Here is a 23,600-nt window from a genome sequence, read left to right on the forward strand (position 1 = left end):
ATCCACTGTACGCCTCAGGCGTGGATTTCATCATCTACTGATAAGCCTGAGTCAGGGTGTTATCTTTCTGACAGGATAAAAACTCTTCCCCTTCTCATCTTTTGCCACCCCCAACGAGGAGATAACCCTCCTCACAGAGTGACGACCTCCTTCTAAAATGCAAATGAAGGCCACAGGGTTAACTGAGCAAAGAGGAGATTGCAGACATTGCTGGAAAAAATGTACCGTGTAACACCAACTGGAAGCATTGAGTGGTGCTCACCTTTCCCGCTGAATGCAGAGCTTTGTTTGATTTGCGCTTTTTGTCTTCAGGCTTTGACGCCGCGTAAAACATGGAAAGATGAAAACCAACAATGAATTTCTTGAAGACCAATGTAGATGTGGACAAAATTGTCTGTTAAAGAATAGTGACCAGAATAATTTGATGAGACGGGACTTTGGAGAAATGCATATTGTAAAGCCTGGAGGCTTCTCCAAGAATGTCCTTTTGATAGATGAGATAAAAGTGGAGGATTTTTTTTTTTTGTGTGTCACATCTGATCCATGATAACACACACCAATTTGGCAACCCTCGCAATGATGTCCACCATTACGCCCAGGCCACAGACAAGGGAGTTTCACCAATCATAAATACATTTGGATTCAAGGATGATTGGTTTGATGAATCTGTAAAAAATATAGGACTGAAAATTAAAGATAAGGCACACACAAACTCCTACAAATTTAGGTAATGTCAAAGTCTGCTTTATTGTCAACTTCTTCACGTCAAGACACACAAAGAGATCTAAATAGCGTTTCCAACTGTCCCACGGTGACAAGACGTATCACATATTAAACATGGAAAGATGTATAAATATATATATATATATATATATATATATATATATATATATATATATATATATATATATATATATATATATATATATATATATATATATATATATATAGTTTTGCATTGTGTGTTAGCATTTAGCTAGCAGCCTCTGTAAATTTAAACTGCTGTGGTTGTACCTTATCTTATGCTGTAGTATCACCTTATACTGGACCACGGACAAACAAAACATACAAGTAAACAATACAAAAAGTAAAAACAAGAAGGCACATACAATGAATAAATAAGAGCAACGAATAAATATATAAATATTGAATAAGTAAACAACAACAACACATTCTTCTAAATGTGTATTCATTTGACACTTATAAATTGTTGCTTATTTTTTAGAGATGTAAATGATGAGATCATGTACTTCTTTCACTGTATGATCAGTGGAAAAATATTTTTGTCACCAATGTGTAACTGAGTAAGATATTATGACTTGATCTAACAATGTAATGACTTAAATCCTCTTGCTTGAAATTTGGTGGTGACTTGACCTGGTTGATTGGCCCCCCCCCACACACACACATCCCATCCTCACATTTACTTGGGGTAACCAGTTGCGATTTATGGGAAATTCATAGGATTCCTGTAAAAACTCAATCTCTCTCCCGTATAGCGGAAAAATCCCTGAATCTTGAAACCATCGCGTCCCCTTTCGCCCTCTGTCCTTATTTGCCCTCCTTCTCCAGTTCCTGCCTCCATCTCACAGCTCACATTTCAAGGTTATAATAATAAGGGAATATGTGTGTATGTGAGTTCCTGTACAATAACACCCCGATCAATAATTATTATTTTTTTTCACTTCATACAGTGCGTCACATTCAAACTGCAGCTTATAGATTTTCAAATCATTAAACATCACTCACTGATTGTCACAATGAGCTCTGTGTATTTTACCCCCTTCACTGCTAGTCTGCTGAATTCTTTAATTTCATGAATCATTGAACAAAGTTGTCTCTAGTCTGTGTGTGTGTGAACTGGTTTTCAGATCACTGACATTACAACCAATCACAATAGTGGGACATTTTTCCACAGTGCAATAATTTCAAGCCCCCTTAGTGATGAAAGGTACACTTCAAATTACCACACTAGAAAGCCAAAGCTCTGTAATGGCCAAGGGTCTTTGTCAAGTGAATGCAAAAAAATATGGACAAAAGTATTGGTACACTATTGATGAGGACTGGCTGTGGTTTGGATAAAAATGCTACATATTTGTATCGCATCTGTACAAATGGTAATAAATACCTTGTATGGTTGTTTGGGTACATACCGTAATTTTCGGACTATAAGTCGCTCCGGAGTATAAGTCACCCAGCCATAAAATGCACAATAAAGTGAAAAAACCCCCATATAGAAGTCACACCGGAGTATAAGTCGCACTTTTGGGGCAAATTTATTTGTCAAAATCCAACACCAAGAAGAGACATGAACCAGCAACAACAGGCTAAACGATATGGTATGCTAACATGACATATACACAAACGAGGAGCTGAGAACGGGCCTGACATAACATTCAGAGTTATTCAAATAAGTATTACACAAATAACACGTTTATCAAACCATCTGTGTCACTCCAATTCATTAAATCCATCGATCGTCCTTTATGTAAACAATGCCGCGTATGCGTCGCGTATGCGTCGCATATGCGCTGCGCCACTGACGTCGGACTCGTTGTAAGTTGCATTTCTAATTATTCCACAGACCCATATAACGATATATCAAGTATATTTCAAATAACTATCATATAACAACAATATTATCAAACCATCTGTCTCACTCCTAATCATTAAATCCATCAATCCAATTCGTCGCCCTTTATGTCAACAACGCCGCGCTCGCCGCACAGATCTAGTATATAACTATACCCTCCTAACTGTGAGGCCGACGTGCTAACCAGTTGTCCACCTATGCATATAACTAGTTCCACCAATTTATATTATATGATTAAGTGTTCACCTTATACACTGCCTTCACTCCCTGATGTCATCGTCCTTCTTAATGAGTTTAGTAATCCTGCTGGCACTAATGTCAGAGATTTCCGACATCTTGTTACACTCATTAAAGAATCTGAACTTCATCATCAAGAAGATGTTCCCTTTATGAACACAGCCTCAATGTTGCAACATAATTTTTCTCAATGTCCTCAATAATTGCCCCTGCTGCTTTTAATGGCCCTCATACTACATTTGTGCATTATTGTGTGAGAGTTTGTTCATCGACAAGGCTTTTCTCATGCACATGGGGGAGCATTAGAGAGCAAAAGGCAAGGGGACGATGAGAAGGTGTAATGATGTGTGACAGCTATGCAGTAATCCATTTGGCTGAATAGTACTGAAGAAAAGCATGTGTGTATATTTTAACACGTATAAACGGTATGCTCTTTGTATGACACTTATGAATATGTGTGTATGTATATATCTGGCCGAATTAATAATGAGCTGTGTCTGCCGAAATTACAAACCTGATGCTCATTTTACTCATTCCATTGAGAGCTGGTTTTATACATGATTATACATCTTCCTATAAGGAATCAACACTTCAGATGTTCACATGTGAAAAATGCTGGCCAATTGCTCTCAGTTTGTGTGAAAACAGTGAACAGCAGACTATTTTACACCTCCGCGGTTATGAAGTATTTTGTTTTTATACCTTTTTCTCTTTGCCTTCTATAGAGTGAGATGACTTAGTGTGAGTGTGGGATGTGTGATGATGCCAATCTGCTGCCGATGATGGGTGACGTTTGAGGCGTTCCACCGTTGCTCGGTGTCAGTACAGGGGAGACAGCCACAGATTAGATTTAGTTTTGGGGAAATTGACTCGCTGTCAGGTTCCGTTCAGCCTGACTGATGATGAGTTGAGGCGAGAGTGTGTGTAACGATGTGTATTGCCCTTCTCTTACCTAAAACACTCACTCACTTGTTCTCATCCACCAAAAAATGATCTTGCAGAATTTATAACTGCTTCTTGTCTGTGTGTAAATGAGACACAAAGAGCAAAGTGCACTGTCGAGTTAATTACAAAGTCAGTCAGGAGTATAGTAATCCCTTGTTTATCGAGGATAATTGGTTCCAAGACCACCCGCGACAGGTAAATTTGCGATGTAGAGAAAATATATTGCTACAATATCCATAAGAGACTTTTATGAACCTTTATTGTATTTTATTGGATTTTTAAACACTGTATTTTGTACTTTTAAATGTTTTTTGTATTCTTAAAAACTTTAGCAAACATTTCAAAGTCAAACTGATTTTCAAAAACATTCTTTATTTAAATAAATAGGGAAATAAAGAAAATAAACAAGATTAAATATATAAAACATCCACACAAGACTTTTATGAACCTTTATTGTAGTTTTATACACTGTTTTTTAAATATTTATTTTTATTTTTAAACAATTATAATTTTTTTTAAGTCAAACTGGCTTGCAGAAACATTCTTATTTATTTAAATAAAAGAGGAATTCAATACGAGTAAATGTATTGTTACAATATACACACAAGACCTTTATGAACCTTTTTTGAAGTGTAAACGTATCTGGCTCCTCTCTGCTCTTACGTGCTGGCCAACTGACGGGCCGCCGCAGCCCAGCGCATCCGCACAAGACTTTTATGATTTGATTTTTATACACTCTATTGTACTTTTAAATGCGTTATTGTATTTTAAACACTTTTTAAACCATTTTAAAATGTCACGGATCCTCTCTGCTCCTGCGTGCTGGGCGACTGACACCCCCCCCGCGGCCCAGCACTAGCGCATCCGCAGAAGACTTTTTTCTAATTTTACTTTTAAACACTTTATTGTATTTGTAAACATTTTAGTGTAAATGTGTCACGGCTCCGCTTTGCTTTTGCGGTGCTGACCGGCTGACACATCCCGGCAGCCCAGCGCGAGGGCATCCACACATTGCTCAGCACGTAGTGCTCAGTGCTGGGCGCTGTCCCAAATCCTGGACGTGGTTATGCTCACTGCCGTTGTCCTGACTGTTTCTGCACGGCGGTGCATTTTTCCTTTGTCCATTTTGCTCTCGCCCTGCTGGCCTATGGTATCACGCGCTAGACCTCTGAGGCACAAGGCGCCAATACGGAACTGCTAATCTTCAGTCCTCACAGTTTTGACACGCACGCCTGGTACCTGATTCTCATGTGCCTGACCCGCTGTGATACGAGATGCCTGCATGACGCGAGCTCGCTGACCGGCTCGTCATTTTAAAATCTAAACGTGCAACGACTCCACTCTGCTCTTGCCGTGCTGACCAAGTCAAGTCAAGTCAAGTCAAGTTTATTTCTATAGCCCTAAATCACAAGCAGTCTCAAAGGGCTTCACATAGACAATCAATTGACAATTATTCTCAGCCAGCTGTCGCGCCTCCGCTGCCCAGCGCGAGGGCATCTGCACAACACTTTTTAGACTTTTATGACGGGCAAACAGGACAATCCGATCAGGAGTAACAAGCAGACACACAGTTCTACTCCGCTTGTCAATCGAGAAGCAGAGACGTGATAGTACGTGTGTAATGAAGTGGAATTCTGAGGTGCTGCTGATATGTTGACACAGACGGAGTGAATAAAGTGCGGGAGCCTGAGATAAAATGTTGTTAGAACTGCTAAGCCAATCCGCTGCAAGGACACAGATCAACAAGTTCCCATTAGCCATTAGTGTCATATGGGCAGACAAAGCCCTGTGCTCCAAGTGACGCCGCAAAAAGCCACGACCATCGGGGAGTCACTGATGGTGTAGTAATCCACGATAGAGCGAGGCCGCAATAGGAGAAGCGCGAAGTAGCGAGGGATTACTGTATGGCCTGTGCCATGCTGCTTTTGACGTTTGAGCAAGGCGGCTTTGTTAACGCAACCACCTACTCATAATGTAATTAGTGCTTTGTTTGTGAGAAAAGCCACCGCAAATCAAACGCTGCACGGCCTTTGGCCACCGGATTAAAGTATTTAGATTGCATGTGCTGACGCTGTATTTGTGTACTTGGAAATATCAATCACTTTTGATGCCTTGTTCTGCTGTGTGACTCTTTGATTTACTGCCAGTTTCTCTGTCAAAGCGTGAAGTATTTGTTTTAGTGGACAATTTGTTTTTGTAAGGTGTTTTTCCCCCCCATTCACATCCACATTTAATCTTTTTTTTTTTTTTTTTGCAAAGCAGGCATGCAAGCAAAACTTGGCATGCAGTCTAGTCTTACACAGACACAAAAGACGAATATCCTCTGTTGTCAGGCATCGGCTACTCAGGTGTGGCTGTGCCTCAGATGGCCGGCAGATAAAGCGCATGTCATCTTGCAGCAGCACAGGTCACCAGGCACATTTTTACAATCACACACATACATAAGCACCTTTGATCTATCACATTAAGTTTCTGTGATGATGACGAATAGCTCACTGTCATTGCTCCAGCAGCACAACAATCGCCAGCTTTGTAAATGGAAGGGACTTGAAGTACTGAATATGTGCAGCTTGGTGTGAAGGCCTGTCAGTGACTTGTGGCTTCTCAGATCCATCATACTCAAGTTTTTAGAAAACCTCTTGCAGGTAAAGATGGACCGGCAACTGACAGCAAGCGTCAAAATGTGTTTAATAATAATGATTGCTTTAATATTTGAAAGAGATAACGTAAAACTTTGCTCTAGCTGCTACCTTGATTTTAACTGTTCAGCATTGTCCAATTATTTGACTACTTTTGAAAATGTCTCCTCTTCCCACGCCATCACTTTGTTTTAATAATAGATAGTGTGCAGCTCTGGCACTAAAGAATACATGGAAGGGGATCTGGGGACAGGATTGCACAGGTGCACACAGAGGCCTCGCTAAACTGTCGTTGTGTTGGGCCAGCACAATATGGCGTCACTCTCACGGGGGTCACAATAAGTCAACCGCTACGTCGTTGTCATGCACATTGACACAAATGCTTTTATTTTGACTCTGCTTCATTCCGCCTCTTTTGCACATCACTCGGCAGTGGAGAGAGCTTCCAGATGAGTGGACGAATGCTCCTTTCTGCTCACGACCTTCACCCGTACTTGCTTGCGTCTCGCATTAACAACACATTCTGAACTTGTGCTTTAGTGGCCGTGAAGGACCGGACATTTTTTTCTCTCCCAGAGTAATAAACTGGTTGACTGTAATATTGACTGTGGGAAGATGAAGCTCCATTTGAGAGAAGAGGGGGGAAAAAAAGCTACCAGACAAGCTTGTTTTATTATCTAGACATTATTTTTCTATTGATAACATTGCTGATGAGTATTATGAGTGACACTGGACTAGTTTTGTCCAAAGTAATAACAATGATAGCCTCATCAGTTTAGTTAACCCCCCCACCCCTTTTTTGTTTTGTTTTCTTTCATACATAAGGTTTCCAAAGCCATCAGGAGATGAGGAGCCATTATGATCTCAATGCATGTGAAGACATGGCAGCCATTAGAGAGAGCAAGAATTTGGCTTCGACTCTTACGGGCAATGGTGCATACCTAACAGACGCCGTGCACACTAGGAAACATTCCGAGCTCCTTTGAGCAGCCATGCTACAAGGACTTCCACGAACGGTGCATGCTCATGTTAGTCTACAGCTGTTATTCTACGCTTCCACTCAATAAGCCTCAGGCGACATTTAAATCGACAAAAACACACACAGGAGGTCTGGGTGACTTTCCAGCCAAATGGATATTGGGGCATATTAAGGAAATTATAAAAAAGAGCAATATGGGTTTGAGCAGCCTGGATTGTAGTTTCTGTTCAGGTCTGCTGCTGCTGTTAATGTTTACATGTGATTTATCCGTCGTATAGTCCAGGGGTCACCACTCAACGACCTTTTTTGCGCTTTATTCTGATTGTCTGCTGTATGCACACTTGCTCCATTTTTGCTCCTCTTATTTATTTATTTATTTATTTATTTATTTATTTATTTATTTATTTATTATTCACCGCTCTTATTTATTCATTGTGCCTTCTTGTTTTTACTTTTTGTGTTGTTTACTTGAATGTTTTGTTTGTCCGTGGAAAAAAATATAAACCCCTCCGTGAGTCGTCACCTTATCGTGGTGGAGGGGTTTGCGTGCCCCTATGATCCTAGGAGCCATGTTGTCTGGGGCTTCATGCCCCTGGTAGCGTCACCCATGGCAAAAGGGTCCTAGGTGAGGGGCCAGACAAAGCACGGCTCAGAAGACCCCTCATGATGAAAAAGACAAATGGACCTAGTTTTCCCTCGCCCGGATGCCGGTCACCTCTAGAGCCAGGCCTGGAGGTGGGGCTCAAAGGCGAGCGCCTGGTGGCCGGGCCTTCGCCCATGGGGCCCGGCCAGGCATAGCCCGAACAGAAAACGTGGGTCCCCCTTCCCATGGGCTCACCACCTGTAGGAGGGGCCAAAGGGGTCGGGTGCAAAGTGAGCTGGGCAGCGGCCAAAGGCGGGGAGAACCTTGGCGATCCGATTCCCGGCTGCAGAGGCTGGCTCTAGGGACATGGAATGTCACCTCTCTGGCTGGAAAGGAGCCCGAGCTGGTGTGTGAGGCAGAAAAGTTCTGACTAGACATAGTCGGACTTGCCTCCACACATAGTTAGGGCTCTGGTACAAGCCCTCTCGAGAGGGGCTGGACTCTTTTCCACTCTGGAGTTGCCCACCTCTGAGAGGCGTCGAGCAGGTGTGGGCATACTTTTTGCACCCAGAGGGTAGCCTCCCTCCGCCTTCGGGTGGGGAGGACGGGTCCTGACTGTTGTTTATGTCTATGCACCAAATGGCAGCTCAGAGTATCCACCCTCCTTGGAGTCCCTGGAGGAGGTGCTGGAGAGCGCTCTTTCTGGGGACTCCATCATTCTACTGGATGATTTCAATGCTCACGTGGGCAATGACAGTGAGAGACAAGGGCGTGATTTGGAGGAACGGCCCCCCTGATCTGAACCTGAGCGGTGTTCTATTGTTGGACTTCTGTGCTCGACACGGATTTTCTATAATGAACACCATGTTCAAGCATAAGGGTGTCCATGTGTGATCTTGGCACCAGGACACCCTAGGCCGCGGTTCGATGATCGACTTTGTAGTCGTGTCATCGGATTTGCAGCTGCATGTTTTGGACACTCGGGTGAAGAGAGGGGCGGAGCTGTCAACTGATCACCACCTGATGGTGGGTTAGCTCCGATGGTGGGGGAAGATGCCGGTCTGACCTGGCAGACCCAAACGCTCTGAGAGGGTCTGCTGGGAACATCTGGCAGAATCCCCTGTCAGGAAGAGCTTCAACTCACACCTCCGGCAGAGCTTTTCCCACGTCCCGGGGGAGTTGGGGGACATTGAGTCCGAGTGGACCATGTTTCTCGCCTCCATTGTTGAGGCAGCCGACCGGAGCTGTGGCCGTAAGGTTGTTGGGGCCTGTCGTGGCGGCAATCCCCGAACCCGCTGGTGGACACCGGCGGTAAGGGATGCCGTCAAGCTGAAGAAGGAGTCCTATCGGACCGTTTTGGCCTGCGGGACTCCGGAGGCAGCTGACAGGTACCGGATGGCCAAGCGGAACGCAGCTTCGGCGGTTGCTGAGGCAAAAACCCAGGCGTGGGAGGAGTTTGGTGAGGCCATGGAGAATGACTTCCCGACGGCTTCGAGGAGATTCTGGTCCACCATCCGGCGTCTCAGGAGGGGGAAGCAGTGCACGGTCAACACTGTTTACAGTGGAGATGGTGTGCTGCTGACCTCGACTAGGGACGTCGTGAGTCGGTGGGGAGAATACTTCGAAGACCTCCTCAATTCCAATGACACGCCTTCCATTGTGGAAGCAGGGCCTGAAGACTCTGAGGCGGACTCTCCAATCTCTGCGGTCGAGGTCACTGAGGTAGTTAAAAAACTCCTCGGTGGCAGGGCCCCAGGGGTGGATGAGATCCACCTGGAGTTCTTAAAGGCTCTGGATGTTGTGGGCCTGTCATGGCTGACACGCCTCTACAACATTGCGTGGACATCGGCGACGGTGCCTCTGGATTGGCAGACTGGGGTGGTGGTTCCCCTCTTTAAGAACGGGGACCGGAGGGTGTGTTCCAATTACAGGGGAATCACACTCCTCAGCCTCCCTGGTAAGGTCTATTCAAGGGTGCTGGTGAGGAGGGTCCGTCGGGAGGTCGGACCTCGGATTCAGGAGGAGCAGTGTGGCTTTCGTCCTTGCCGTGGAACAGTGGACCAGCTCTACACCCTTGGCAGGATCCTCGAGGGTGCATGGGAGTTCGCCCACCCAGTCCACATGTGTTTTGTGGAAATGAAGCAAATGATGATGACATGCATTACCATGTAGCTATGACCTCACCACTAAACTTGCTATGGTAGGATTTTTTGTGTGTGTCTTGACATGTGAAGAAATTGACAATAAAGCAGACTTTGACTTTGACTTTTTGAAACTGAAAGCTGCAGTGAGACGCTTCTGAAATAACGTGCTCAAAATTCCTTTAATTACTGTTTATGTGAACATGAATAAATGATATGAATCTATTTCAAGATTTGAATAATAATGATCAAACATGTTTTAATTAGGTAGGGAACAGAAACGTCAATGGGAAACACGATACCTATAAATCTCTGTGTTTGGATTTTGAAATGACTGATTACTCCTGAAATTTAGGAAGTCATCAGAAATGAGGGACACAAATAATATAAATTGACTTGAGTCAGACTCAAATTGCTATTTTCAGGCTTCATAACTTGCTTGGATGTTTAAACATTGGGGTGTCGATATTTCCATTTGGCGACACCAAGACACCCAAGGCCACATTTTGATGATCGACTGTGTAGTCGTGTCATCAAATTTGCGGCTGCATGTCTTGGACACTTGGCGAAAAGAGGGGTGGAGTTTTCAATCGAACACTTCCTGTTTGGCTTCAATATTACACCCTCAATATTACACCCTGCTGTCCCTGTGGTCCGGAAGTAAATGGATGGATCAAAATAATAATCATATTAATAATAATAATAAAGTAAATAAATAAAAGAACCCCCCCTAAAAAATAAAAAGGTATTGGTTTATTAAGGTTTATTGCTGATCTTTAGATTTTTGTCGAGGTACCGTTTCAGTACCGGTATTGCAGGTAGAGTACCAAAGTCATAAAGTCGGTACTGTGACAACACTAGTTTTCAGTATGTGTGTTAAGTTACATGTGCTGCCCGTGTAAGGGATTTCTACACAATCCTCCATCTCTGTGCCAGCAGATACGAACTCGGACCAACCTGCTTTTGAGGCAGCCTGGACAAGCGTGAAATTAATTGTTCCACTTGGTCTCCGGTCAGCGCTCTTCTTTTGAGGGACCAATTTGTCGCCTGGCCCACGAGGGAACCTATGAAAGGAGGAGGGTAGAGCAATGATTTGCTATTTTGGAGAGTTTCCGTCATACGGGAGTGGTTTCCCTGGCTTGGCTTCTGCCCACCAACATTCATAGGTATACAACATCAGTTGATGTGTAGTTGTGGTCACCCTCTCAGACACAATTATTCACGGAAAAATCTGACAAGACCAAATCAACCTGAACCAAGTGATGCCTTTGGGTCTTAATCATCATCTCATGTTCCCCCTTCCTGCCACCTACTGGAAGTATTTTCCCCTCCATCAATCACTTTAGCATCAAACCCCAAGAGGCGAATGCACATTGTCACAGATGCATATGATGCAACTGCTTTGTCTATGCGCTAACACGCCACATTGAAGAGAACAAAAGGGAGGGAACACATCTCAAATTCCAAAGCATGTCCTTTCTTATTGGAAGATGCAGCCTGTGAGTTTGAACACAATATTGGTCATCAACTTGTTCAGATTTTGAATCTATTAAAACATGACCACACTCTGGTATAGATGATACAATATAAACTTGTTTCCAACAGTTATGTAATGTGGCCAATTAAATGTAATTTTCTGGCCTCCCAATGACTGTTTATGCTAGCTGACTGTAGCTATCCGGTTAATTATAAAAATAGGTTAACTCCACAATTACATTTTTCTTCCTACCATTAAATTTCTCTCAGCTGATGTCATCATCATCATAGCTTGTCACGCCAAACAGCCAACCAATCTAGGGTGTTCTGCACGCTCGGAGTATATGCTCGATGGTCTGGTCGCTCTCTCCACACTCACACGAATATTCATGTTATCAGTGGGCCGAGGGTTTATCCTTTTACCACCCACAAGATCGCAATTGGTTGGACGTTCCTAACGACCCCAGCAGATGTCATAACCAACATCCATCCATCCATCCATTTTCTGTAGCGCTTTATCCCCACAGGGGTTGCGGGCGTGCTGGAGCATATCCCAGCTGTCAACGGGCAGTAGGCGGGGGACAACCTGAACTGGTTGCCAGCCAATAGCAGGGCACACAGAGACGAACAGGCATCCGCACTCGCACTCACACCTAGGGGCAATTTGGAGTGCTCAATCGGCCTACCAAGCATGTTTTTTGGGGATGTGGGAGGAAACCGAAGTGCCTGGAGAAAACCCACGCAGACACGGGGAGAACATGCAAACTCCACACAGAGAGGGCCGGAGGTGGAATCGAACCCGCACCCTCCTAACTGTGAGGCGGACGCGCTACCCAGTGCGCCACCGAGCCGCCCTTAACCAACATTCTTCCACAAATATACATATATGTTAGCGCTAAGTTTTGAGCTGCTTAAACTATCTTCTAATCTTTGCGAATAATGACAATAAAGCATTGAAAAGTATCAGGCTTTGTTTTGGTCCAACCAGTGTTTGCGAGGCCCAATATCATTTTGTGCCACACTCCTCAGCAGGACATCTTGCTTTACTATTCAAAATGAACAGATGCTCCATTTTAACTCAAGAAACTGCAGCCAAAGCATAGATGTGTGTACTTAATGACTAATAATATTAAACTCCTTTTACGCGACACTAGTGAGGATAAGCGGATCGGAAAATGGATGACCTGAATAAATTATAACATTACGGGCTTGTGAAAAATATATAAAATACTTTATATTGGTGTTATTAATGTGACCTCACATGATGTTATTGTAGGTATGATTGTAACAAAAAAAAGACAAAACAAGTGCTTTGTTTTGAACCGGACCTTAGAGAAGAAACCTGAAACCCCAAAACATGACCTGACAGCCTCGCCCGCACCCCCACTCCCACCCCCACTCAGTTGTGAAGTGTTGCAGTTGTCACCCGGTAAAGGGGATTATTGCCATGATTTCATGAGGATGAAGCTGCCGCAATTTTGCCTGCTGAATCACCAGTCACAATGTGTCAGAAAATGCATGCATATATTTTTTCACTTTTTGAATCTTACTAGAAGGAATTGGAGTTATAGTCAGCAAAACATAATTCAACATGTATCACCCACCATCAGTGCCTTTCAAAGCCTTTATTTTGTCCTTTGAAGAGGCAATGCCATGCGGCAATACAACAGCGCTAAAGACAGAAATCCTTTGACACGAACATTTACAAACACAGGGGTTTTATTCGCCTTCCATCATACTGCAAGTTGCAAAGTGCCCTAAGGAATTCAACTCACTTTCCTCTAATCTCGGTAATTGCTCTAAAAATCTTATCTACTTAGGAAACTTTAATTGATTCAATACTCTCTTCTCAGGCCCGTATACTGTCTGAACATGAATGTTCATGGTTGATGTAGCTGTCTGTCTGTCTTTCCGTCCGTCTTTCCGTCCGTCTTTCCGTCCGTCTTTCCGTCCGTCTGTCTAAATGCCTTAACTGTCTTTTTCCATAGTACTGCATTACACCGCCCTGCTACATACGAGCACAATCTGCTCCCTCTCAGCCAATTACTTAAATCTCAAAACCTGCTGGACCATTTTCTTCCCTCCCATGAACTTGTCTCTTCCGTCACCTTGCTCTTTTGTCTGGTACCGTGCAGGAGCAGCTAAGAGCAAATGCCCAGAAGAGGGGAGGGCACACTGTATGATATGACCGTAATCTCCCGTATAATCCCCTCAAGAGTGAAAAATCTTTACCAAGAGTTTTGCACAAATTTTAGAAAACGTAAAAACTATACTCCCTTGCTTAAATCATCTGTGTGCTTGTGTGTATAAAAATGTGATCAGGTATTCCTTATATTATGGGGACATAGATCTGTCGGTATGGTTGTTGGAATTAACCAGATTTAATGTCGGTGTCCCAAATTAAGGTGCGACTAATGGCAAGCATGTGTGAATGCTAGTATATGTCCCCCCACCCAAACTAAGAAAAAAAACGCGACTTATAGTCTGAAAATTACGGGAATCATTCCTTAAAAATATATTAAAATGCTGTGTGATAAATTATATCTCGCTCATTTGTCTGATATAAATAAAATATTAACAGTGACGACATTGCAAATGTTCTCCTAATGGTGTTAATGGTGTGGCATTTTTCCCCCCTGCAGAAATACAAGGAGTTTGACAGGGCCGTGCGTGTGGAGGAGATTGATGGGCTGCGTCTCGTGAAGAAACTGGCAGAGAACATGGAGGAGATGTTTCACAAGAAAGCCCAAGCAATGAAGGTACGACACATACTGGAGCAGATGATGGCTATATTATACAGTAAATTAATTCCACCCCTACTATGTCCAGTTACATTGTGGCATTTGCACAATTCCAGGTGTGTCAGGCGGAAGGTGACAGAGTGTAAAGGTTGTTTCACTTTATTGATCTAAAAGTACACTGAGCAAGCATCAGTATCTTAATGGCTCCTTCAGGACTCTTCTTATGTGATTTTCTGTGGAGTAGTGACAGTACTTTATTGCAGTAATAAATATCACTTTATCTACTCTGTAATATAGACAAGGCTTGCTGATACTTGAGACTTACTAGATGCATCCAGCAGAAGTTGTCTAGAGTCAGTCCAACGTTCCAGGAAATCTTCAAGTTTCAATACTTCCTGGAGCAAAATCTTCTGCCCAGTGTCGCAATTGTCCGTACTGGCCTTAAAATAGGACTGATAAGAAGATGAAAATAAATAAATAAATAAATAAATAAATAAATAAATAAATAAATAAATTAATTAATTAATTAATTAATGAATGAATCATTTTCAAATGCTTTCACTATCTCTTTTTTTTTTATTAGTTACATGCATTGTGAGTCTGTTGCTACTGGGAAATAAATGTGCCTTGTGACAAGCATCACTTTTTTTTACCTGAATGATAAGATGCATTGAGTTCACTAATATACTGTGAGTCTCTTTGTGTGTCATCTCTCGGAGAGTGCGTTAAAGCCCCGAAGACATAAGGACTCTGTGGGCTAATAGCTCCTCTCAAGACCTCTTCTTGAATGCAAAATGCCTCATAATTGTTCATCTCAGGGGATTGTGAATGTGACCTATGTGTTCCATCCATGTCAGAAGATTCACACAGGGAGATTGATTGATATTCATATGGCACCAGAACAAAGGCTATGTTTACACTGGAGTTCCATTTTCATATGTGGTCTTGATATTTTGCAACATTATGGACGTTGACTCGAAAAACAAATAGAAGAAAAGGGAATGGAAGGCTATATGACCTAAATGGATGGAGAATTTACTCCTTATCAGGAGCTATCATTTTTCCACTTCATTGCCACCTTTTTCATTTCCTCACCTTTGGCTGACTTATTAGTCAGGAACGTACAATGGAAGTCCCCTCTCTTCATCTCACTTTCAATCCAATTTCCCTCTGCCTATATTAGCCAAACTCTCGTGTCGGGCCAAGCATGCACACTCGCAGCTGTCCTAAAAAATCTCTCTCTCTTTTGTCTGCTTCATCTCTCTCTCTCTTCTTTCTCTCCAAGCCACCTCTCCCATCTCTGCTGTTTCCTTTTTTTGTATGCTGCACTCCAGAGATTCAATTTCCGTGCAGGCGCTCAGCCCTGTCCGTCATTGTGGTTTTATCTCCCAGTGTCTGTGTCAGTTCCCCCTCTTTATCGCTCGCTGCCACCTGCTGAGAAGCAAGAGCTGCACCTGTAAATATATTTCTTTTAAAGACTCTTTAGGTCAAAAAAAGAGGTTTGATTTTGTGTTACAGTTATGTAGAATACAAATGAACTGTTCATATATTTATGCAAACGCATGTTTAGAAGGAACCAGCGACTGTTTTGTGTTATTCAAGTTAAAATGGAGCTGTTGCAACTCGCTTTGAAGTTAAGCTTTTCACTATGCACTTCAAAAGCCTTCAAATTTTTGCTCTGTTTCTGCGTTAATGGGACATTTTCTTCACCGAGTCCTCATCTGCTGATATCGTTTTACCTGTGGCAGTCGCTCCTCCGTAGTTGGGAATGCGTGGCGATATGTGAAAAATAAAAGCACACGCAACTACTTCAAATGCAATTTTGCTCTCCATGCACTTAAGTTTCCAGTTATTGCAGCGGGGGCAAAGACATTTTTAAATGTTTTTTTTTTAAACTATTGTTTAAACTGCAGGCTAATATTTGAATACAATTTTTTTTGTAAATAAACTGTAGTCTATTTGCAAATTCAGACTATTAATGTGCTTGGGCTCATCACCTCCTACGCCCAAAGCTACATTCTGCTTGTTCTGTCAGTACCCACCAAATTCTTCTGACAGGCCCTAAACGCCTTTCAAATTTTCCAGCACACCACCAGGTGTTGACAGCTTTGCTCTTATCTTTACGAGTGTTCAAGACATGCATGGACAATGACATGGCCTCAAAACTGATCATCAAACTGCGCCCTCGGCTTTCCTGGTCCCAAGTGGGACACCTTTGTGTTTGTTATGGAGGATCTGTGATGAGAACGTAAATCCAGTAATGTACCACTCTGGTTCAGATTGGGGGAGTTACCATTCTTCCCAATTGCACCCTTCCAGGTCTCACTGTCATTGGTCAGATGAGAATCGGAGTACCCCAGAATGTGGTCGTAGGTCCTCGCTAACAGCAATCCAATCGCCCAAGATGAATGGGATTTTCTTGAAGAATCAAAAGTAGATGCATTCATGTATGAACATGATGCATGGCAAGTACAGAAATCAACATGAGTCAAAATGTATTTGCAATTTGTAAGGCAAATGATGAAATGCAGGACCTGCTGTTTGCCTTTCTCATTCCCTTTATTACTGGCTCACCACCGTGCTTTTGTCTATGTGGCTGTGAGCCAGCGCCAATGAGCCAAGCACAGACAGCAAGGTGTCACTGAGCCCTTATCCGTTTTGTCGAGGCTGCAACTCCCCCCCCGTATCGCTGGCAATGGTAATTGCTGTCCTATTGACCAGCTGATGTGAGCCGACCCCCAGTGCAGCTCAGCCCGTCAGCCAAACATCAAATTTGAGGCAAAAAACCTTGAGGACCAAGCCCGATCCATCTTAGCTTGCTTTTGTTTTTCTCGCGGTGGTAGAGCATCCATGTCTTGAAAACAATGAGCCAATCAAGTTGACGGCTCGAAACGAGGGTCTCATTTGAATTTCAAAAGTGCGTCCAATCAAAGGCCTTGATCAGACAAATTGTAATCGCAGGTTGTCACATAATCAAAGGCCCAAATGAGTGCAACTCAAAATGAGTGGGGTAAGCGTGACATAAAAATTATGCAATGCAAAATATGTTTCGTTGAAGGGCAAATAACGGCTTAGAAAATTGTAAAGTATTGTTCAATAATTATGCGTGCCAATGATGGATCTGTTTTAAGATAGTTTTACTTTGGGAAACAATGACCATCAATCCTACTGATGTGATATTTGTCCTTAGTTGTTTTTCAATTACCGTAATTTTCGGACTTTTGTCATAGTTTGGGTGGGGGGGCGACTTATACTCAGGAGCGACTTATTTTCAAAATTCAAAAATCCACAATGTAGTGAAACAGCAAAAAACGAACCGCAATGTAGCAAGGGATTACTGTCATTTGAACTGCAATTATCGTTTAGCCTGTTGTTGCTGGTTCATGTCTGTTTTTGGTGTTGGATTTTGACAAATACATTTGCCCCAAAAGTGCGATTTATACTCCGGTGCGACTTGTGTTTTTTTTCACTTTATTGTGCATTTTATGACTGGTGCGACTTATGCTCACTCCGGAGTGACTTATAGTCCGAAAATTACGGTACTAAACCGTACCAACACTGGACAAAATAATGAAATAAAAGAAATAAATAACAATAATAATAAAATAATTGTTTAATAATTAGTAATCAGGAAAACATATTTTAATACTTTTTATTGCAAATAAAATTACATCTGATTATTCGATTAATCGGCGGCTCGGTGGGGCAGTGGGTAGTACGTCCGCCTCACAGTTAGGAGGGTGTGGGTTCGATTCCACCTCCGGCCCTCCCTGTGTGGGAGTTTGCATGTTCTCCCCGTGTCCGCGTGGGTTTTCTCCGGGCACTCCGGTTTCCTCCCACATCCCAAAAACATGCTTGATAGGCCGATTGAGCACTCCAAATTGTCCCTAGGTATAAGTGCGAGTGCGAGTGGTTGTTCGTCTCTGTGTGCCCTGGGATTGGTTGGCAACCGGTTCAGGGTGTCCCCCGCCTACTGCCCGATGACGGCTGGGATAGGCTCCAGCACGCCCGCGACCCCCGTGGGGACTAAGCGGTTCGGAAAATGGATGGATGGATATTCGATTAATCGATAGAATAATAGATCCAGAAAATATTTGATGACAGGTCTAGTGTGAAGTTTGAGCCTTCGCTTAATAACTCGCACATCATACAATGTGTAAGGACTGCAATTTAAAAAGACCACGAAGTCTGCTCGCTACCAGTAATACACGGGGACACGCAACACACAATTCCGTCCACCCACTACAAGTCAGCACACACTTAAAGAGTAACACATCAGAAGTGATCGTCCTTTTAATGTAGTGGGAATGAAATTCACAGAAGTGAAGAGCACTTAGAGAACCAACTGCTCCTGTTTTTTCCAACCTCCTCCTTCTTTGCAAATTATTTCACCCCCTCGTTTTAAAGCACATTGTACATTTTATTTTGTATGTATTTTATCAAAAAATTCCTATCAAACTGGTTGCATAGTGACATTTGCAAGAAAAAAAATGGCCACAGTACAGAGAATAATTGAGAAAAGCCTCAAAATTTTCCAAAATGAAAAACACAATAAGACACGCTCAATCTATCAGCCACTCAAACCTCCAAACGCCTTGAAAAGTGTTTGTTTTGACATCGACGTCACAGGTGGTGCCTGACATTTTGCTGGGAGTGTGAAGTTAAGTGTTCAGACCTTTTGAGAAAGCGACTTTCTTATTCCATTCTCATCCTCTCCTCGCTCCACTGTCCTGGTTTTTGTTCCAAAGCCATTCTTTTCGAGCTCTCAGGCAGATATCCTTCCGCACAAGTGTTTAGTGTGTGATTTTAGAGTTTAAAAGAGAAAAGGGGGCGGCTCGACTCACAGTTAGGAGGGTGCCGGTTCGATTCCACCTCCGACCCTCCCTGTGTGGAGTTTGCATGTTCTCCTCGAGCCCGCGTGGGTTTCCTCCGGGCACTCCGGTTTCCTCCCACATCCCAAAAACATGCTTGGTAGGCCGATTGAAGACTCTAAATTGTCCCTAGGTATGAGTGCGAGTGCGGATGGTTGTTAGTCTCTGTGTGCCCTGCGATTGGCTGGTAACGGGTTCAGGGTGTCCCCCGCCTACTGCCCGATGATTGCTGGGACCCCGTGGGGACAAAGCGGTACAGAAAATGGATGGATGGATGAATGAAAATAGAAAAGGGGGAGTTTTAGATGGTCAGAAGCACAGGAGACTGGATGCAGAAATGAATAAATAACCTTTTGGGACCAACTGCAGCATAAAATGCAGCAATATTCAATAGCCAGGTGGGTTGCTGTGGTTAAAAAAAAAATCGGCCAGAATTCACTTAGCATGCTTGCATCCCAAATCACTCGATGAGCAATAGCAAACAGGCATAGCACAGGTGAAGATTGCGCTACCTTTACCAATGAAGTCATTTGAATGGAAATGGAATGAAAGTCAGTCACCAGCTGTGATCCATGGACAGCCAGGCCAGTGTGTGTATGTGTGTAATCCCTCAGTCGCTCATAAGTAGACATTAGCAACCAGCAGTCGATAGTAGTGCGAGAGTGGATGTCGCAAAGACACATGTAAAACAACACCCGGCGACGATTGAGTTTGTTTTTATGGGGGTCCACTGACTCCAACTTTGCTATTACCTCCGCTGTCGGACCATTTAGGAAAATAGCCTCTTTTCACAAGATGGCCAAAATGGCTGCCAGCTTTATGCTTGTCCTGAGGGCTTTTTCTATTGATCGAGCACTAACAGCTGTGAAGATTTGTAAAGTGACTTTTTGCACGTTGTTAAGATGTCATTAAATGATATCCAAAATGGCAAAGAGAGATGAAGTCAAAGTACATGTTTACACTGCTCATCCTGTGGTAGGAATAGAAAATACTGCCTTGCTGTGGTATTTGATCTACAATGTTTGCCGCGAGTGGGGGTCAAGGTCACTTTTAGTATTGATTACTTTGTATACTCAGCATCCTTGACTCTGCCGCTATTGGACACATAACAATCAAGGTTAATCTGGTTGCTGCACGTACACATAATCTGCAGGTTTTTCAGTTTCTTGACTGATTATATTCTGCTTTAACACTGGCTCGTTGTCTTCCACTTTACCAGAGACTTGTAGTGGCGGCAGAGGAAGCCCACCTACAGCACGAGGAGGATCCAGACCTGCAGGTGAGCAAGCCCGCTTCCTGCCATCACCGCACAGTTTTGTATTAAATATTATATTCAACATTGAAAGTATAACATCAAAGATTAAATTTTGTTCGGTATTTAGCCTCCAACTCGAACAAATGCTAGCCTCATTTTCGACTTTTTGAGAAAGTCACTGTGATCTTTACCTAAGATTGAACTACACGTGGGAGGAAAGTCATCAATTTTCTCACAGGAGAATAAATTAATGTCCAAGTTATTTGCTGATAAAATGTACATGAACCATGAATTAATAACAATTTCATATCCCTGTCATGTAAATTCTCAAAGACTAACCAAACCGCTTCCTCCCCTCTCACCGTTGTGCCCCAATTCCATTTAAGCAGCTTTAATTTATAGAGCGCTATCATGCTTCATGTATGAGTGTACTTTGTATGTGCAAATGACGGCAGTCGCAAGACAACGTGATGCAGGTGGTTGTGTGGCTCTTTTTTGACTTAGTGAACATCTCAGACTGGAGTTTCGAAAAGTAGGAGGAGACACAGCAGGAAGTTGACTTTTAAATAGGAATGTGATGCAAAGCCGACTTGGGAGGAATTGCTACTCAGCTAGTTTTTGAGTCCGGGGAAATGCTTGTGCGCCCGTTACAGTGAATTTGTGTCGTGATGCTGTCAGCTTTGGAAGGAATCAGAGTGAATGCACTGGTAGTATTTTATGCTCATGCTGGTAGTTGTGCTGTTCTGAATTTCTCTTATGTGTATTCACTCTGTTGTGAAGATTTATAGACATTTTGTTTTTTAACATGTATTTATTTGAAATAGGCCTGTGCAATTAATCGATATTCAACTACAATTACGATTCACCACAATTACCAATTGTGCATAATCGTAAAAAAAGTGATTATTAATATACATTATATGCTATGTACAAAGTTTGTTGGTACCAGCAAACTATTCCTGAATTTATACAGTACATTTGCAATGTTGTAAAAAATGTTGGGTCCATTAAGGACCTTAAATGATTATTGTGTTTCAAAGAAATGTGTCTTAATATTTATTTTTTGCAAAAAATGAACATAATATGCGCTTTTCGATCTTTTGCAAGCACACCAGTTTGTCCATTTACAATTCTGCCATGTCCACATGTCTATTCTGCGTGGATTATAAAAGGAATGAAAGAAAATGCTTCGATTGGGCAGGGAGCAAGTTGGTGTTCAGTCTCACTACAGCGCAAATGTCTGTTTTTTTGCAAGAATACAAAAAGAGGGAAACTTCCAGTTTGGATTGAGTCATGAAACTGTATAGACAAAATGTTTTGATTTAATTCAAGTGACTAGTTTTACTAATAGAATGGTTGTTATTTCATTTGAGAAAAACCGCTAAACCCTGTGACTTTCTATTTTTGCTGTATTTCCACAACCTGCAAAGGTTTGGTATTTGTGTCACACAGTTCTGACGATGGTAGTTCTGATTTTGCTTTTTATTACAGACCACGTTGAATAATACACCGTAATTATCACCAGCTGGGTTAAAAATACCCATCCACCCTATAGGGTGAAACCTCCTCCATCACTATTCAGGGTGTATTTGTGTTTTTTTTGGCGGGGGGCTACTGGATACATATTTGGCTGGCAGGGGTTTGCTTGGAATTTCCTTATCTATCCATTCCAGAGCTCTTCTGCTTCCAAGAGAAATTGGCACGGTAATCTGCTCCGATTTGCCTCCCTCGCTCTTTTACCCGCATTGCTCACGCACTGTAAATAGGAAAGCAGGGAGCAGTCTCCCATGCCCTCTGCAGCCGGTGAAGACCATCCACGGAGAATGGCAAAGCCCAATGCTGCTTCCAGAAAATGTAATCCCGCTCAGAGGTGTGGAGAAAAACTCCTCGTGTTTTTGTTCTTCCGTGATCATATCTCGGCTGTGCACAGAAGAGGCCTCGTGTTTGTAGATTTGCCAGTTTGTTTGTTTTTCTTTATCAAAGCATATTTGACCTGCTGACTGCATAATCAGTTCATCTTCTGCTTCACTGGCCTGTCTAGGTGCACACAATTTCTATGAAAATGATTACGTGTTGCATTCTGAGACTGCTTTCAGTATAATGCTGTGTGCAACAGTAACTTTCAGCTTGATGCAAAGTAAATAATAATTTACCATGCAAAACATTCAGCAACAAAATTCAACTTTTTTTATATACCGTAATTTTCAGAGTAATTATTCCACAGACCCATATAATGATATATTTCAAATAACTTATCATATTGAAACAATATTATCAAACCATCTGTGTCACTCCAAATCATTAAATCCATCGATCAAATTCCTCGTTCTTTATGTCAACAACGCGCGCGTGCGCCGCACAGATCTAGTATATAACTATATTGTAGCGTTAACAAAGTACCAGGAAAGACATGGGTATGTCTAAACGGCTTATTCCCGGTGTAAACGGCTCTTTATTTAACAAAACAAGAGTTCAACGAGCCAACAACTACTGAACTGTAACGATAAAAACATATACAAGTTGCTACACGAAATAAAATATATCAAATGACGATAACATAAATACGTTTTTCAAACCTTGTGTCACTCCAAATCATTAAATCCTTCAAACGTGGGGCCCTTCGTCATCTTCGTCATCCCGTGATCGAATCCTTTGTCCTTTATGTAAACAACCGCCGCGCGGCACCGGTGACGTCACTTGCAGTTCAAATGACAGTAATCCCTTGCTACATCGCGGTTCGTTACATCGCAGATTTTTGAATTTTGAAAATTTGTGAAAAAAATCACATATAAGTCGCTCCTGAGTATAAGTCGCCCCCCCACCCAAACTATGACAAAAACCGCGACTTGTAGTCCGAAAATTATGGTATTCATACAGATGCTAACTAACTCTGTATGCTTCACATAATTAAAAGTACACTTTATATACCATGGTATTACGGACATCTCAAAGCAAATAAACAAAACAAAAAAGTCTAATAAAAATTGCTAAAATTTTGTAAAAAAAAATGTAAGAGAAAGATTATTTTGAAAATGGCCTCCATCATAAGGGAAAAAAATGGTTTATTGATTACTTAGTTAAAATACTGGAAAACTTGCTCACTAATACTTGAAAAATATCCATGTGAATAAAATGTTCAA

At 42.4% G+C, this 23,600-nt stretch overlaps 1 protein-coding gene across 6 annotated transcripts in view; it reads left to right on the plus strand.

Annotated features, from left to right (window-relative positions):
* The window catches only part of LOC147061529 (voltage-dependent calcium channel subunit alpha-2/delta-3-like), a 77,955-nt gene that overhangs the window by 2,702 nt on the left and 51,653 nt on the right, over nucleotides 1-23,600 (plus strand). For all 6 annotated transcript variants that reach the window (XR_015066926.1, XM_085918520.1, XM_085918513.1 and 3 more), the window contains exons 3-4: nucleotides 14,236-14,352; nucleotides 20,425-20,484. Coding sequence is in view for 5 of the 6 variants with exons in the window: in XM_085918520.1 (XP_085774646.1) it covers nucleotides 14,236-14,352; nucleotides 20,425-20,484 (177 nt within the window). In the remaining variant the exon portion in view is untranslated. The remainder of the gene's footprint in view (nucleotides 1-14,235; nucleotides 14,353-20,424; nucleotides 20,485-23,600) is intronic.

This window comes from Syngnathus leptorhynchus, chromosome 1, assembly GCF_054491065.1.
Source record: "Syngnathus leptorhynchus isolate UIUO chromosome 1, UIUO_Slep, whole genome shotgun sequence".
NCBI classification, from domain to species: domain Eukaryota; kingdom Metazoa; phylum Chordata; class Actinopteri; order Syngnathiformes; family Syngnathidae; genus Syngnathus; species Syngnathus leptorhynchus.